The following is an 18,033-nucleotide window of genomic DNA, read 5'->3' as shown; positions in this document are numbered from 1 at the left end:
ACATGAAAAAGACAAGATGCAGAATAGTGTAGGAAAGGTAAAAGTTCATTTGCATTTTAAAAAATGACAAGGAGAAATTATATATGCACAGAAAAATTCTAGGAAGCTACTCCAAAAACTACTAATAGTGATTGTCTCTGCAGAGTCCAAATGGGGGAGGGTGGGGAGAGTTGGGACAGGGCCTTTTTTTTTTAACTATTTGAATTTTTCTTTAGTATCTGAATTTTTCCCATGCACATGTATAACTTTGACAATTTTTTTAATGAACTCAACAAAAGATCATCTCTACTAAGGCACACTGAACAATAAAGACACAAACCTCAAAGTAGTTTTTTCAAACATTTACTGAACACAACACCATTTTTTCCTTTTACACAGCAAGATTGTTAGTTTAAAATTAGCTGAGCTATTAGGACTGTCAAATGCCATGAAATTAAAAATGATTCTACATGTCAAACTCAAATAGAAAATGCCATGCAATATATAAATCACTAATAGACCTCTGATGCAGTCAGCAAGTTTACTATGTTTATTAAAGTCACATAAATGGTTTGACAAAAGTGCACAACAGAATGACATCACTGGTTTGTTATAAATCACAGTGAATTACTAGAATACAACAATGTAGTTCCTCTACATGGAGGACTGCAGGATGGGGTAAATATTATAAAGGACAGGATCTTTTTCAATAGATTAGGCCAGTCGGATTTTACTCCCCAACTATGTACCTCTGAAAAGATTGGTTAGGAAAGCTGAGTATTTTTCCTCATCTTTTCTCCTCTACCAGTTACTAAGCAACAACAAAAAAAGCCATGCACAAATTTTACAACACCTGATAAAAAATTTGATACAAAACCTTGTTCACTTCATCACTTGGCAAGCTTGCATCTTCGCTCCTTCATTTTTCTGATTAGGCCATTCATCACATGACTCACCCCTAAATAAAAAGCTGTTAATAATTTAGCAATACTCAGCCCTGCACACACATCAAGATACACTCCCCATAACCATCAAGTCACTGCCCCTTCCCTACACATTAACACAAAGGCACACACCACAAACCTAGGACTAGAGACATTTACTTTACAGTTTTAAAAATTAATATATCACCACTATCAGTGTAGTGCTTAGTTCAGATCCCACATTTGGGGCAGGGGATATTGTACAACCCAGCCCATATGAAGGTTTGGGCAAGTCTGCCAGAAATGTATGAGAAAGCCCTGCAATGTGACAAACATAATAGGAGCTTTCTACTTTCAAGAGATGATATCCAGAACAAAGCTATGCATTTTCATAGTAGGAATGAACACATAGCTTAAAATCTTCTGGACTAAAAACTTTTCATAGAGCAAAAGGCAGAGTTTTGTTTTCTTTAACCCCTTTTAATGTTTGTTATAGTATAGTCAGTGAGAAAACAGAATAGTCATCTGTGCATTGACACATCTGGCTAGCCTGAAAAGGAACATTTAAGATTTTTACAGAAAATCTACCATAAAACAAGTCCTTTATACTTTCATCCATCTACTCACTAGTTCAACCACTGACTGACTGCTTCTAAACCAGCAAACTGTAATCCAAGGTCTAGCAACTCACCCCTCACCCCACCCCATTCCAAACAAAAAAAAAATGCTTCCACTTGAACAATCTAAAGTCATCTTATTCATAAAGTAGCTGCCTCAACTATGGTGGAAACACTTAACAGGGTGTTGTTGCTCCCTTGAAATTTTAAGTTTCAAAACACTTATCAAATACAGAGTTGGTATTTAGGAAGCTGTTGCCCCCAAATCGTATTTTACTTCAAACAATGCTTTCATACCTAAGTTCTCACAGTTACCAATTATTAATCAACCATTAGTATAATGAAATAGAACCCTTCTCAGAAACAAGCAAGACCAAAGCTTGCGAATGGTCTGCTTTTTGGTTTGTTTATATTTAAAGTTCCCACAGCAAAGAACCTTAAGGTAGTTGGGCTGTGGCCTACTAGAGCAATCCACAGTGGACTGAAAAAAGCTACGTTGTCAGTGTCAGTTCTTATGTGAAAATGTTCCCCCTCCTTCATCAGTTGAGGGGATGGATTTGCTGCCCATCCTTTGAGTTAAACAGTTACCTAAACTCAAGAGTTCAGTTTAACCAACTCTGTTGAGAGCATAAAACCCACTTAAGTTTCACATGATTTACAAATGAAAGCACCCACCTGGGCCTCTAGTTCATCCAGATATATATATATATGTGTGTGACAATTACTGAGCAGGTCAGAGAAGTTGACTGAATTTATAATGCTATTAAGGAAGAGTTACAAGTCAAAGCATAAGTATACCAATAATAAATATCAAATGACAAAAGTGGCTGCAAAATGCAGACAGCCTAGAGTTCTCAGAGGGCTAAGATATAGAACTATCGCTTTCTTACCTATTTGTTTTCCTTTAAAAAAAGAGTTAAGTTTGGGAAGGGTTTGGCTAAACATATTTTAAAATAATTCTACCAAAAACATTAAAAAAAAAAGGCATGTAGATCACTTGTTTCAAGAATGGTTTTATACAGGTGTTTCACAATACACAATTGGATTGATTTTACAAGACAGAATTAGATCCTCAGTAAGATACTGCACAGTGTACTACTATACTAAACAACAAAAAAATCTAATTATCATTAGCACAATTCATAGTTTATTCCACTGTCTTCAAATTTCTTTCTCCAACTTTGTCAGCATTTCATTCAGCATAGTTTTACTTTCTCCAGCATTGTCTTCCCTTCTCAAAAACAGAGTGTCATTAAATTTTGATGTCTGAATATGTACATACATGATCATTATCCTCACTTTGTAAATAAGCAATGTCTTAAATAGTGCTGGTTCTGGGTAGCCAAAGGGATGAAATGTTTTTAAAACATGCAACATTATCTGATATTTTAAGTTTTGATGTTTAAAAATCATACATGTTAATAACGGAACCAACTGAATACCACGGATCATAACTATTCCTCAGACTCTCCAACAAGCAGGCCTTGTAGTCTGAAAAATAAAGGGTCTGATCTGAGCTGTGGAAAAGGCATGATTCACTCACCTTGAGGAAGTGCATTTTCTCTTTCAGGCCACTGCGTATTGCCAAGAGCAAGGTGATTTCCTTGATTTATACCAGGAGGATCAAGGTCAGTAATTTTCAAATTAGGGCTCATTCAAATACCATCCTAAAACCTTCCTTGTAAAATCTCAGGTTAGGAAAATAGAAATCTATTATGACAGAATTTACCATCAAAACATTCCTAACTGATGCAAGAAGACACACCAAGTATACCTATAGCAACTGTAAAAGCATCTTGCGTCCTTCAGGGGAAACCTTTTTAAAGTCCCCCCTTCTGTCCCTCCCACACTTTCAAATATTTCATTTTGTGGGGTATCTCTATTTTATTTAAGGCCCTAGGTGCTGATTTTGGCTTGGTCATTATTTTATACTAATCCAACTGCAACCTTTCTCTTAGATACTTTACAAAGCATTATCCATACATAAAATGTTAATTTAAATCTTATTAGTTTTTTTAAGTTTATATCTGATGTTGCTACATCATTATAATGCTTTCCATTAAAGAAAAAAAAAAGCTGTAAGTCTTTACTTACAGCACCATGCACTATGTGTAGCTAAGGCATTCATTTGGCACTAGAGAGAAAATTACAGACACAGCTAATTTTACTTTCATTATCATTTTTAACATCAATAGAAATAGGTGTGTATCCTTTACTTGAATTTCTGTGATGCTTAAAAGATAATCACAGAATACTCATTTGACAGTTAAAATGTTGCCATTAAAACAAAACAAAATAAAACAAAAAGCCATAAACACCTCTGTACAATCAGTTGGAATCAGTGACATTTTGTGGTTGAAAACTTTGCAGCTCTCAGAAATACCTTTCAAGTGGCATTGAGAATTACTAGCATCAAAAATACTTAATTTCCTACACCACACTAGTGATTTTTCTACTTCTTGTCACAGACTAAGTAAAGAAAGTGAAAAAATTCAAAAATATCCTGGTTCCTTTTCATCTGTCATAAATACCTTATTAGGGAGGTACAAATAACACCCTCTGGAAAAGTATTTTCCAAATTTTAAGATAGGACACAGGAGGAAAGGGAAGAGGAGACAAAAATAGAATGTTTAACTACATTGTGACAATCTGTTTCATAAGAAAACAGCACTCATGATTTTTATAAGTCTGTGAGCTGAATCAAATGCAGACTGCTGCAATTTAGGTAAATTACATTAAAACAGACTTCGAAGAATTCAAGCCTAAAGGCAAGGAGTTCATTCAATATTCTTTGAAAAATTGGTTTAAGATTATTACCACTTTGTATATACTATCCAGAATAATGCAACAATTACAATGAATTTAACTTTATAAATTTGTAACTATTATCAAATTAGCACATTTTTCAGATTAACCTGCAGCTACGTTTTAAATCCTCCCCATGTTAAAATACATTGTATCACTCCACATAAATAATGGAAGAGTGAAAACTATCAACGGCAGTTTGGCATGTACAGAACACCCGGATATCCCATTACTTTTAATGTTCCTTTTTAGTTCTTCTTCTTTATGAAATCCTCGAAACTGCTGCATGGATAACACACTGACATAGGCTTAACAGAAATACTTTTGTAAGCAGCTGTTTAAAACATTATCAACTTGAAATCATAAAAGTACCTTGATACACAAACAAAATATTTTATATTCATTCCTTAAAAAAAAAGAAAGACAAATAGTTAGGTGACCAATATCCAAACACCTTAGATAAAAGTTACACCTAAACAATGTGGTTTTGTTTAAAGTGTGTTTGAAATCAATTACCACATGAAGCAAGAAGACCAAATACAGAACTAAGGAAGGATGGGTTGGGAGGAAGGGTAGTGGAAAGAGAAGTAGAATTTATGAACACATAATTCTATTGTCTGTGATTAAAGTCCTTTACTTTTTAGCACCACATTAAACAATTTTACATATCCAGTCGCTTAATGAAATCCAACAAACTCTTCAAGAGTTCTGGGGATCTGGTCTTGGTAGTTAATGTCATTAGCCCGAACTGCTCGGGCAGCCAGGCACTTGAGACTCATCTTCATTTGAGTTTTAAGTAGTATTTCAGATACCCCAGTTGTACTTTTGTCTAGCGGAGTCTTGTTCTGTTTGTTTGTCATGTCAGTGTGAGCGCCAGCTTCAACTAGGCTAATGATGATAGAGTGCAAGGTCAAAAAATCACTGATGGGCCTGTTGTACTGAACGATAATATGAAGGGCACTGTTGCCCTCATTGTCCACGGCATTCACCTCAGCACCACAGTCCAGCAGGAGCTTGGTGACAAGGGCATTTGGAAAGCTGCAGACGTCATTGGTGTGGAAATCATCAACCGGAGTATTCGAGTTGACAGCTAGATGCAACAAGGTGAAACCTTCACGAGTTCTGGGATCAAGGTGGATCAGGTTGTAGATCTGCTTGTTAATTTTGCACTGATCTTCTTCGCTACACTGTGTTTTGGTGGAGATGCACACTAAATACAGAAAGGTATAGAGATTACATTCGTAATTGTCCATAGCATTGTGGACATCAGCATCAGAAATATTTTTTACTCTGTTCATACTTTGTTCTATTTCCAAGACGCTGCATCTCAAAACACATTCTATGTCTGGGGCCTTCACAGTTTCATTCAAATGTATCATCTGTGAGAAAACTTGAGCAAATCGAAGAAGATCCTTGTGGGTGTTCCTATTACCTTTCTGCCTGAGGTGCAGGGCGTGGAGCCACAATTTGATACACTGTTCAAATTCCATGTTATCCGCATAAACGGCCCCCCTGTAAATAATGGGATGAGAAACATCAATATTGTCAGCACCTAAAATCCGTTCCCGAACTATAAGGCCTTCCATATGAAGAGCATCTCTGTCTTGCCGAATAGATTCCAGTTCCTGAGGATTTCTACATTCAGTTCTATTCCCGTAAGCATGGATTGGTGGGAGAACCTCTTTTTCAAGAATGTTATCACCATCTTGAAACCTCTCCAGCATCGCTAAATATAGATAATGGTATGTCTTCATGATGTCATAGTTCTCACGATCATTTGCAAAGGAGGCACCCAAGAGTTCCAAAGCTTCAATCCGACTCCTTCGGTCACAATCAGCATGAGACAGTAACAGTTCAACGACATCAGCTTTGCAGCTTTCGGCAGCTACTTTCAATGGTGTCATCCCATGGCCGTTCACTACTATAGCAGCACGCCATTTTATCAGTTCTTTCACGATATCTATGTGCCCGGCTTCAGCTGCAAAGTGCAATGCTGTGGCTCCACAATGTGCTTTAGCATTGGGATCAGCACGTTGTTCTAAAAGGTACCTGACCACATCAGTGTGTCCCTTATAGGCTGCAATCATTAGGCAGGTGTTGTCATACTTGTTGGCAATGCTGATGTTGGCATTATTTTCAACCAAGTATTTCACAATATCCAGTCTGCCATCAAAGCATGCTGCCCGCAGGGGGGTCGAGTTTGTTACTGTAGTATGGTTCACGTTGGCTCCATGGCTGACTAGAAGTTTAACAACTTCAAAATGTCCTGCTCCAGCCGCACACCAAAGAGCAGTGGCACCATCAATGACATACCTACGCATGAAAAGAAAAACCAGTTAGATAACAGAGGCCACAGGCCCTCACATAAAAGTTTAAAGGATGCATTCATCTGTACCAACCAAGACCTCACTCTCCAGAACATTAATAAAACATCAGTTTTGGTGAAAATAAAAACAGGTAATTTCACTAAAGCACTTTGCATAGTACTTGTACCTAGTATGAGTGCAATAAATGCTAGCTATTACTATTGAGTAATATATAAATCTAAAAACAAAACAAAAGAAACCCTAAGGAATCACCAACTTTCTACTAGCAAGAGTAAATACAGAGGAAACATATGGAAGTTTGTAACTTCTTTACCAACAAGTTGGCCCACTGGCTCTTAAAAGCATAGCATGTTCTTCCTTCCTAGTATCTTCCAGGTATCACAGTTCCTCACAATTAGGAAAGCCAACCCAATCCTCTGTTAACATTGTGTTAGAAACCGTTTCAGGAAGAAAAAAGGTGAAGCATTTCCCCTAAGCTAGTCAAATATACTTACTCTACTACAGCATGATAAACAAAGAATTACTGTTCCATAAACTATGAACAGATCACAAAAACATGATGCTGACCAAAGAAGTCAAGTGAATATAGCATATACATATTGTAATATTATATTTACATATCTATCTGCAGTGTTAGAAGTGAGGGTACTGGTTATTTTGGGAGGGAGGTAGTAAATGGCAAGAAACACAAAGGGGACTATGTTAAACAAATATGTTTATTTTTGTGAAATCTTTATACACTTATAATTAATGCATTTTCTCTATGTTACACGCCAATTTAGAAGTTTTAAAAATAGGCCGAGTACAGTGGCTCATGCCTGTAATCCTAGCGTTTTAGGAGGCCAAGTCAGGAGGATCACTTGGTACCAGGAGTTCAAGACTGGCCTGGGCAAAACAGCAAGACCGCCGTCTCTACAACAAATAAGAAAAATTAGCTGGGCATGGTGGCATGCACCCATAGTCCCAACTACTCAGGAGGCTGAGGCAGAAGGATCACTTGAGCCCAGGAGCTCAAGGCTGCAGTGAGCTATGATCCAGCCACTACATTCAGGTCTGGGCAATAAAGCACGACCCTCTCTCTAAAAAAAAAAAAATATTTTTAATTAAAAAAATATGTATATGGACATGTATATACCACATCTACGTATGTTCCTCAAACTATTATAGGAAAAAAATACTATTATAGGAAAAAAAATACTAACAGCAAGAAGCAAATAGCATTTTTAGAAAACCAAGGAGGTATCTTCTCTGACACGATTGGACTTGTAGCTTTGTGTTCACAACTTACTTACTGAACATCTGACGTGTGCTAGGTTTACTACTTAACATACACAATTAGACTCTTGCTAGGAGTCCAGTCTTTCCCATCTTTTCACCTTCAACTTTTTCCCAACATTAATTTTCCAGTTTTTTATCCTATTACTGACCAAAAGACCTGAATGTGGATTTTTGCTGGAGATATTTAGATCTACTATGCTAGAAGCAATAAATGTATTTGGAAGTGTTAAAGAAAAGGCTGATCAAAGCAGTATCAAAAACCTCACTAGTGAGCTTCTCACTATACAACCTTATAACACTGGTGAAATTATATCTCCCATGAAGTGAAAAAGAGCACAATTCCCCTCGTACTATTGTTTGAATGTGTCCCCTCCACAATTCAAGTATTGCTAATGGGAGAGTATAAGAGGTGACACCTTTAAGAGGGGATTAGGTCATGAGGGCTCCTCTCCTCATGGATGGCATTAAGGAACTTATAAAGGAGGCTTCAGCTGCATTCAGCAGGCTCGTCTTCCACCGTGTGAGGATGCATCGATCCTCCCCTGTGGAGGACACACTCCTCACCAACTGTACGTGCTGGTGCCTTGACGGACTTTCTAGCTTCCAGAACTGTGAGAAATAAACTTCTGTTCTTATTACTCAGTCTCAGGTATTCTGTTATGACAGCACAAAAGAGACTAAGACATAAATATCATAGTTCAACCACAATTAACACCACCACAAAAACAACACCCTCTATCACTTCTGCTGAAAATAAACATTTTATAATAATTCAGGTGAATACTTCTTCAGTTTCAAATAATGATACAAAATGTTTATAAGCAAAAGCCTTCTTAGTAACAGTGGTTACCTATGGGGGACAAGGTAGTATGGACTGGGAAGAGGCTTAAAGGTCCCCGAAATGTCCTATATTTTAAATTAGATGGTGGCCACATGGACATTTAAAGAAAAAAACTCATCAAACTACATTTAGATCTGTGCATTTTACTGTATGTAAAATATACCTTAAAAAAATTTAGCCTTCTGAAGTTTCTTTTTAAATTTTTATTTTTAAAAATGTATTAAATTGTTAATTCATTTTTTAAACTAAAGAATGAATCAAGAAAATAGGACATTATATCAGTAATGTTTTAATGGTTGCCAACTATACCTTTTGCAAACAGTTTAATTAAAATTCACTTATGTTTTATTGTCATGATTACATTTATAAGGTTCAATAAATTTTTTTCACTGTCAAAAATACCATTTGCAACAGTATCAGAAAGTATCAATATCTAGTAATAAATCTAATGAAAATATGCAAGACTTCTACATGGAACACTATAAAACACTCCTGAGATAAATGAAAGAAAACCTAAATAAATGGAAAAATACCCCATGTTCATGATTCAGAAGACTCCAAAGTGTTAAGATGTCAATTCTCCCCCCAAACGATCTATAGAGTGTATATAATCCTAATCAAAATCCCAGCAGGGATATGTGGTGTGTATATGTGTGCACACACATGCACATGCATGTAGAAATTAACAGACCAATTCTAACAAGTACATGATAATGCAAATAACCAGGACAATCTTAAAGAAATAAAGTTGGAGGACAAACTACAGTAATTTTGTCACTGCCACAAGGATAGGAATGATATATCAATAGAACAAAAAAACTCCAGAAACAGATTCACACATATACAATCACTCAATTTATGACAAAGACTCCAGTGAATACAGGTAGAAAGCACAGTCTTTATAATAAATACTGCTGGAGCAATGAGATATTCTGTATGGAAAAAAATTAACCTTGACTCCTACCTCACACTACATACAAAAATTAGAGAAGTAGTACAGACCTATACTGTGAAAAGCAAAACAGTAAAAACTTCTTAAAAAAAATAGACTATCTTAATGACCCTGGAGTTGATCATGATTTCTTAAACAGAATGCAAAAAAGCACTAACCATAAAAGGAAAAAATGGTTTACTGGATTTCATTAAAACTAAGAACTTCTCTTCATGAAAAGACAGTATAAAGAAAGTGAATAAGGAGTCCACCCACCGGCAGAAGACATCTGAAATAGACATATTTGACAAATCAGTAACAAAAAGGCAAACAACCCATTAACCCATTAAAAAATGAGTTAAAAGACTGAACAAGTATACTTCACAAAAGATATCCAAATAACCAGTAAGTATATGAAAAGATGCTCAAGATAATTACTTGCCAGAGAAATGCAAATTAAAACCAGTTTACCAATACACACCCACCAGAACAGCTAAAATTAACAAGACTGGCAGGACAATATTAAGTGCTGACCAGGATGTGGAGCAAATGTAACTCTCATTGCTGGTGGAAACTGCTGGTAGGAATGTAATTTGGTTCAACCACTTTCAGAAGATTGTTTGGCAATATCTATTAGTTAAACATACACCTACCCTATGACCCTGCTCCTTGATATATACACTAAAGAGAAATGAATGCAAGTGTCCACTAAAAGAGATATATAAGAATGTAGTAGCAGCTTTATTCACAAATAGTCAAACAATGGAAACAATCAAAATATCCATTAACAGGAAAATGGATAAATAAACTGCAGTATATTGATACAATGGAATACTACACAGCATTAGAAAAGAAGAAACTACTCATACATACAACTACATGGATAAAGCTCATAGACATTGTGTTAAGTGGAAAAAGCCAGCTACAAGAGAGTATACATTGTATGACTCTGTTTATAGGAAGTTCAAGTACAAGCAAAACTGATCCATGGTGATAGAAGTCAAAATAATCATTACTTCTGGGAAGGGAAAGGCAAGGAATTGACTAAGAAGGGGCACAGGGAAACTTTTAGAGTGAGAAAATGTTCTAGACATTCATCTAGAAAGTGATTACACAGATGTAAACATATTAAAAATTCATTGTTGGCCGGGCGCGGTGGCTCACGCCTGTAATCCTAGCACTCTGGGAGGCCGAGGCAGGTGGATCGCTCGAGGTCAGGAGTTCGAGACCAGCCTGAGCGAGACCCCGTCTCTACTAAAAATAGAAATAAATTATCTGGCCAACTAAAATATATATAGAAAAAAATTAGCCGGGCATGGTGGCGCATGTCTGTAGTCCCAGCTACTCGGGAGGCTGAGGCAGTAGGATCGCTTGAGCCCAGGAGTTTGAGGTTGCTGTGAGCTAGGCTGACACCACGGCACTCACTCTAGCCCGGGCAACAAAGTGAGACTCTATCTCAAAAAAAAAAAAAAAAAATTCATTGTACAGTATTGTACACAAGATTCATGCACTTTACTAGATATTTTACACCTTAACTAAAAATAGATATAATTAAAACAAAAACTAGAAAAAGATGCACAAACAACTTCAAAGAAAAACAGTTTAAATGAATACAAACAGCTTATATCAAATACTTTCAATGTACCAAGCAATGTACTAGCTGCTTAATATGCAATATATCTCATTTACTTTTTTTTTTTTTTAAACAGAGTCTCACTCTGTTGCCCAGGCTAGAGTGCTGTGGTGTCAGCCTAGCTCACAGCAACCTCAAACTCCTGGGCTCAAGCAATCCTACTGCCTCAGCCTCCCGAGTAGCTGGGACTACAGGAATGCACTACCATGCCCGGCTAATTTTTATATATATATATTTTTTTAGTTGTCCAGCTAATTTCTTTCTATTTTTTAGTAGAGATGGGGTCTCGCTCTTGCTCAGGCTGGTCTCGAACTCCTAAGCTCAAAAGATCCTCCCGCCTTGGCCTCCCAAAGTGCTAGGATTACAGGTGTGAGCCACCACGCCCGGCCTCATTTACTCTTCACATCAACCCTAGATAGATACTATTATTATACCCATTTTATAGATAAATAACTAAAAGGTTTACATGAGATTAAAACTACAAAAGTACTCTGAATACTACAAAATGCATCAAATATAAGGAAACAGTACATGTCATTGTTCAAACATGTTTCAATTTAAAGAGCATTTTTTCAAATTGATTATTAATATAATCTATTTAAAAACATACATAGTTAATGTATAGTTACATTTACATAGCTACAATGTTTTCTCACACTGGGTTTTTTTTTTTTTTTTTTTGAGACAGAGTCTCACTCTGTTGCCCGGGCTAGAGTGAGTGCCATGGCGTCAGCCTAGCTCACAGCAATCTCAAACTCCTGGGCTTAAGCGATCCTACTGCCTCAGCCTCCCGAGTAGCTGGGACTACAGGCATGGGCCACCATGCCCAGCTCATTTTTTCTATATATATTTTAGTTGGCCAGATAATTTCTTTCTATTTTTAGTAGAGACGGGGGTCTCGCTCTTGCTCAGGCTGGTCTCGAACTCCTGACCTCGAGCGATCCACCCGCCTCAGCCTCCCAGAGTGCTAGGATTGCAGGCGGGAGCCACCGCTCCTGGCCTGGCTTTTAAACTATAAATTTATTCTATGCCAAGGAATATGAATCTAGAGGAATATAAATCTAAAACTCAAGAAATATTACATTAAAATTGACAGTCACATACATTATCTTTAACTCTAGCAATAACCTCTAAGTCTTACCTTCATTTTAAAGATGAAAAAAAGAGACAAAAAGTGATTAAAATATTTCTCTGATCTCAAACTTCCCAGACTATGTTGTAACAGGAAAAATTAAATTACAAGTATGTACTTCACTTGGTTTTTATAATGGCAACTATTTGGTCAGTTTAATATTTTTTGCTGCTCTAGTCTAATAATTTCCATTGTTTTCCTTGAGCTATATAATAATGTGACAAAAGTTCCAATTAACTATTTTTGTTTAGGCAATTAAAATTTTTAAGATGTTGTATGACCAAAAATTCACTGCAGAATATTTTATAATAAGACTAGTCCTTCAGAAACATTAGCCTTGGTGAAGTTAGAATTTCTACATCTAAATCAAAATATTAAACAGATTAAAGGGAATTATAATCCTAACATCTATGGCATTACTCCATCTATAAAATCTAGCTAAAATTTTATAAGACTATATTGTCTCAAAACAAAATACTAAATGCATTTAACAGAAAATAAAGATATAATAAAATTAACATTAGCAACATTTACTAAATTCCTATGGGAAAAGCACTATAAAACAATGATCTTTCTAGACTCAATCCAGAATTGCAATGCAAATTCTTTATTATGTATTTTATCTTAAAATCAAGAAACTATAATCTGATATTCACCTTTTCAAACAAAAAATATGCATCAGGCGATAGAAACTTTTCTCAATGAGAGAGAACATTTCTGATCACAAAGCTAAGCTCATCTATTTCCTGGTCCAATTTGAAACAGAAATGTCTGGTTCAAGCATTTGAAATGGAAATAAAATAAAAATTCACTAAATGTAAATAATCAGCACTTTATTTTAATCAAAGTCCTTCAAATCACGTAGTAAATCAAACGCAGTTCCTTGAAACACATATTGCCAACGACTTTCTAAATGAAGGCAAATGATGGCATGCTCCTCATGCCTCTCCTCTACCTGGATATTTATTAGAAGTATTAGTACTAGAACTGACTTTAAAAGTAAGAGCACTCAACAGAAAGCCTCAGAATTCTCAGAAGTCCTCTTCTCCCCATTCATGTCAGCAAACCTCTTCAAGGACAGGTGGTCCCCGCAAACTCTGGCACAGAGCAGTGAGGCCCTCAGAAGAACTCAGGCCAGCACAATATTCCGTGGTCACATGACATCTTCTCTTTGTTTCTGTTCCATTTTTATAACATTCTTAACAGCGGCCCATTCTCCAACTAAGAGGTCTTCTTTCATTCCACTCATGTGACTTTTCTTCTTGTCCACTCTTCTATGTCAATTTTGGTGTTCACATGTTAAGCCATAAGTAAAATAATCTCAAATGTTATTCCTAAAAATGGGAACAAGGACTCAAATATCAATGTGGAGCTTAATCTAAGCGGGTGGTCCCTTCCCACTGGAGACTCTATTATGAATCCACTTTAATTTCCTAAGGTATTACAGAATTTTTTAGGTGAAATATAGACTTCTAAAAAAATTTAAGTTATTTATTTTAATGTCTGTTTGTCTCTCTCTTACACCCACTCACACACAAAACACCACATATTAAACCCCTAATTACACAGAAACTTTTGCACAGGATGAAGCTAAAAAGAAGTGAAACATTCTGAAGACAAATATCAAGTAAACAACAGACATTTTAAGGAAAAATATTAAGTAAACAGCAGGATAGATAGTGAACCATTTGGCCAAAAATTGTGAAGATAGTATGCAAGTGACTAAAAATTGGAAACACTAACCTACTTCAGCACACACAGAGAACCTATTAGACCCCCCCCACAGTCATGAGTCCCAAGTGCCAGTAGAAGCTCACATAGAGAGAGGCTGGCTAAGTAATTTTCAAAAGCCAGCCCCCAAAGGGTCAGTGAGCTTCATATTGTTAACACCACTCAGGCTAACACTTTCACAATGTCTGAAGTGAGTGCAAAGTGAAATCATGGCATTTGCAAATAACACTGTCTTTTTCTGGTGGTTCTGAAATGACAAAATGACTGAGATAAACTGCAAAGTAATCTCACAGAGTGGTGTGAGTGGGCAGAAAGGTGGCCAGGAACTTCAATACCTCCCTTTCATTAATTAATTGGTAAATTCCTCAAATGTAGAAACCTTACATTTCCTTTGTATACTCTACAGAACATGACCCAGGGCTAGCCCCATCACAGGCATTTAATAAATAAAATAAATATTAAACTACTTTAACATAGCCACTAATAAATTCATATTGTAATAATCCATACGCTAAACAAATATATAGATTCAAGAAGGTGCAGACAAATGTTAGAAATGTTTGAGATGGCAGTTTCACCAGTCTTACTCTTAGTAGTTTATACAAAGATCATCAAAACCTCCACCTCTCCAGTCTCCCACAATCTTTCTTAATTGCCCTGGCTTGAGTCCCTTCTTGCAACAGCACTGAAATACATGCCATTGCAAATGCACCAGGCTACTGCCCCCCTTCTTCACATCATGTTATTTAAAACACAGCTCAAACATCACCTCCTCTGTGAAGCCTTTCCTGATTCCCCTCAGGCCCAGCACTTCCTATCCCTCTGTTTCCCCTCAATAACCCTAAATGGCATGGCATCTGCAATTACTCATTTATGTATCTATTTCTCTCTCTCCCCCTAGACTGTCATCCTTCCACAGAACAGTATGTTATTCACGTCTGCATACCCAATCCCCACCACAGAACCTGGCACACAGTTGGTGTTCAATAAATGTTTACTTACTAAAACCCTTAATTTCACTGGCCAGTCCAGAACACTGACCAAGGTATGCTGCTATACCTGCCCGGTGCTACATTTCTAATCAAGTTCTTTTCATTGCCATTGCCATCTCAAAAAATTACTCTTTGATGGTCAAGTAATATGGCAATAAGTAAAGCCTTTCTGAATTCTCTAGAAAACTATTTTCTTTCCCGACTATTCTCCCTTATCCATACAGGCCTCAGCAAGCTCCTTAGCAGCAGCGTTCTTCCCAGCAGCTGTTATTGCAGAGATTCCTATCAATGGCTGCATGTGCCTATACAGCTGGAATGGTGCTGGAGGTTCAAGGGTCATTCTGCTTTACTCCTCCTCTAGCTGTGGGAATGCAAGGACTTACAGAGAGGACATAGAAGCCAGTGAGGGCGCAAACATGAATCAGGTGGCCATCTTTGGTAAATGTGAAAAAAAGCCATCTTGTTAACGTCTACAGAGGTAGTACCAGTGATATAAGCCATTCCCCACGGGCTCTCATTTCATTAAGATATAGTGCTCTAAAATATTTTCCACTCATCTAAAACAGAATAAAAAGCTTTTATTATTTAAACTTAAAAAAGAATCAACCAAAATTCAACATTGCCCTAGTCATCTTAAAGAAAAAAATGCTTCTTCAATCAGGTTTTAACCAGGCAGTTTTTAATCACCAAAACTAATGATACATATTTTTATACTTAAGACTCCATATACTTCAAAAGAAAAAAATTCTAAGATAGCTTATGTACTGCCACAAATCAACAAAAAAATTCAATCAATGAAGCAATATCTTTATGCAGCTCTAATCTGTAAAACATTGTATAATCCTCCAGCACAGAAAAATGGGTAATGTCAAACCTGACAATTCTGTGTTCATTATCATACCCAAACACATGTACAATTAACCTCAAAGGGCAAATTTTAACTATGACAACATGAATTTTTGAACTCCCCACCTTGAGTAAATGATCCAGCTTATCCATATCACAGGGTAATATGTAATTTAACAATGGCATCATCTACACCAGGTCCATTGCCATTTTAGTAGCCAACACATCTACCCCGAGCAATGTAGAAGAGTCAGAATCACGTCTTGAAATGTCTGGCTGCGTGACAATCCCTCTGGAGGCTGCAGGGGCTGCTGGTTCTAGGTGCTTATTTTGACATTAAGCTTCAGCAACACGCTGAAGCCTTTATGGGACCACTCACTTGAAGGGGGTAAAATTGGATGTCCAGATAACGCATCAGAGGTCTTCAATGTTTATTACTGACCTCGTTAATGTATCTCTGTCACAACGCCAGTACTACTAAAGGTAAAACCTAGAAAGGCAGCCACCTCCTCCAAACGGCTTGTTCACAGACTATCTAGTAGAGAAGACGACTTTATCTACTACATCTCAAGATCGAGGGTGTGGCTATCTACCTACAGAGGGAATGAGGGGTAGGGGCTGATGAGGATGGGCGGCAAGACATGGGATGGAGTATCATCCCTGGAAGACGAACTGGGCATTAGTGGGCCAGGAAGAGGCACAAAAGGGGAGAAGTGAGTGCCTCCATTAAAGAGGGTGAGGGAAAGGAGGATCCGTGAACTGGTGAGTCCACACGCGTCGGAGAGGAGGCTGGAGTAGGGATGTACCTACCCGTCGAAGCGGACGGTGCCAGTCTGCTGAGTCTGCACCCGGTAATGTTCTAACAGCAAGCGCACCACCTTGGCGTGTCCATTGCGGGCTGCGATGATGAGGGGCGTGGAGCGCTGCCCTCCCTGCTGGCTGACATAGCCAAGCAGATAGCGGATGTCGCTTTCAGACCGGTTGAGAAGCAAGGCGGCCAGAGTCAGCACCTTGCCCTCGCTGGCCGCCTTGTACACATAGCCAGCTAGGCCCTCCATGGCCGCCGCCAACTCCAACACCCGTTTGGTCGCCACCGCTGCTGCTGCCTTGCGCCCCCGGAGGCCGCGTTCGCCAGCGCTTCAAACCTGGGCCCTCACAGCCCATTCAACAGGGCACCGTCGCCGCCGCGCCCGGGCAGCAGCGCAGCCCCGGGAGGGCGGAGACACAGAGGTGGCCGAGTGCCGCGGGGGGCACGTCCGCGATCCAGCCTGGGGAAGGAGGACGGCGGTCAGGGCCGCCCCCAAAGCCCCAGGCGCCGGCCCTGGGCCGAGGGGATCTCCATGGCGGCTGCCGCCCCGGGCCTCAGGCCGGACCCCTCCTTCCTGCGGGATGCGACAGGCGCGTGCCCGAGCTACGGGTCGCCCACGGGATCCCAGGCAGGCGGTGCGCACCCCGGATGGCGAATGATGGGCGCGTCTCACCCGACCCGGCCCACCCGGCCGAAGGCCTAAAACTGCCTCCGCCTCCGCTCTTCGCTCCTCGCCGTCCCTGGCTGGAGGAAGGCCCCAGGCCCTCGCCCGCTGGAGCTCGGAAGTGCCGGGCGCTGTCAATGGCTGCGGAGAGCCACGCGTGGGCCCCCGGAGCGATGCGGAACGCTCCGGGAGGAGCGGCGCAAGGACTCGGGGCGGGGAGGAAGGCGAGCTTTAGCAGACAGGGCCGGGAGGGGGCTAGGGGAGGAGCGGAGGGACGGTTAAGTGGGGTGTCTCCGCCAAAGCCGACCGGCTGGCAGCGCGGCCTTGGTGAAGAAAGGTTCTGCTGCGCGGAGTTGGCCCATTCTCAATTCGGGCCTGGGCGTCCCCAGTGCCCTTGACGCCTGGAGCCTCCTCCTTGCCCCCACACGGCCCTGAGGGCCCCTAGCAAGGGTAGGAGGCAGAGTGAGAGCGCAACACCGATGGGCTAGGGGGACCACCCCATTTTACCATAGACGGTGTGGGACCC

General features: G+C 39.2%; 1 protein-coding gene across 1 annotated transcript; it reads right to left on the bottom strand.

Annotated features, from left to right (window-relative positions):
- Positions 1 to 506: 506 nt before the first annotated feature.
- On the bottom strand, positions 507 to 17,766 carry FEM1B (fem-1 homolog B). The gene is made up of 2 exons (XM_045541760.1): positions 16,846 to 17,766; positions 507 to 6,637 (listed from the first exon to the last, which is right to left on the bottom strand). The coding sequence occupies exons 1-2, from the start codon at positions 17,091 to 17,093 to the stop codon at positions 5,002 to 5,004; spliced, it is 1,884 nt and encodes a 627-aa protein (XP_045397716.1). The 5' UTR covers positions 17,094 to 17,766; the 3' UTR covers positions 507 to 5,001.
- Between the last annotated feature and the right edge of the window lie 267 nt (positions 17,767 to 18,033).

The sequence above is a fragment of the Lemur catta genome, chromosome 1 (assembly GCF_020740605.2).
Source record: "Lemur catta isolate mLemCat1 chromosome 1, mLemCat1.pri, whole genome shotgun sequence".
NCBI classification, from domain to species: domain Eukaryota; kingdom Metazoa; phylum Chordata; class Mammalia; order Primates; family Lemuridae; genus Lemur; species Lemur catta.
The sequence above is the reverse complement of the archived record's forward strand: the minus strand, read 5'-3'. Positions and strand labels throughout refer to the sequence as shown.

What these genes read in the sequence shown, in the direction of transcription:
- FEM1B (XM_045541760.1), bottom strand. Translation starts at nt 17,093, where the DNA reads ATGGAGGGCCTAGCTGGCTATGTGTACAAGGCGGCCAGCGAGGGCAAG. An exon ending in GGCACCGTCCGCTTCGACGG is followed by an intron (nt 6,638 to 16,845) that starts GTAGGTACATCC and finishes TTTCATGCGTAG; the next exon opens with GTATGTCATTGATGGTGCCA.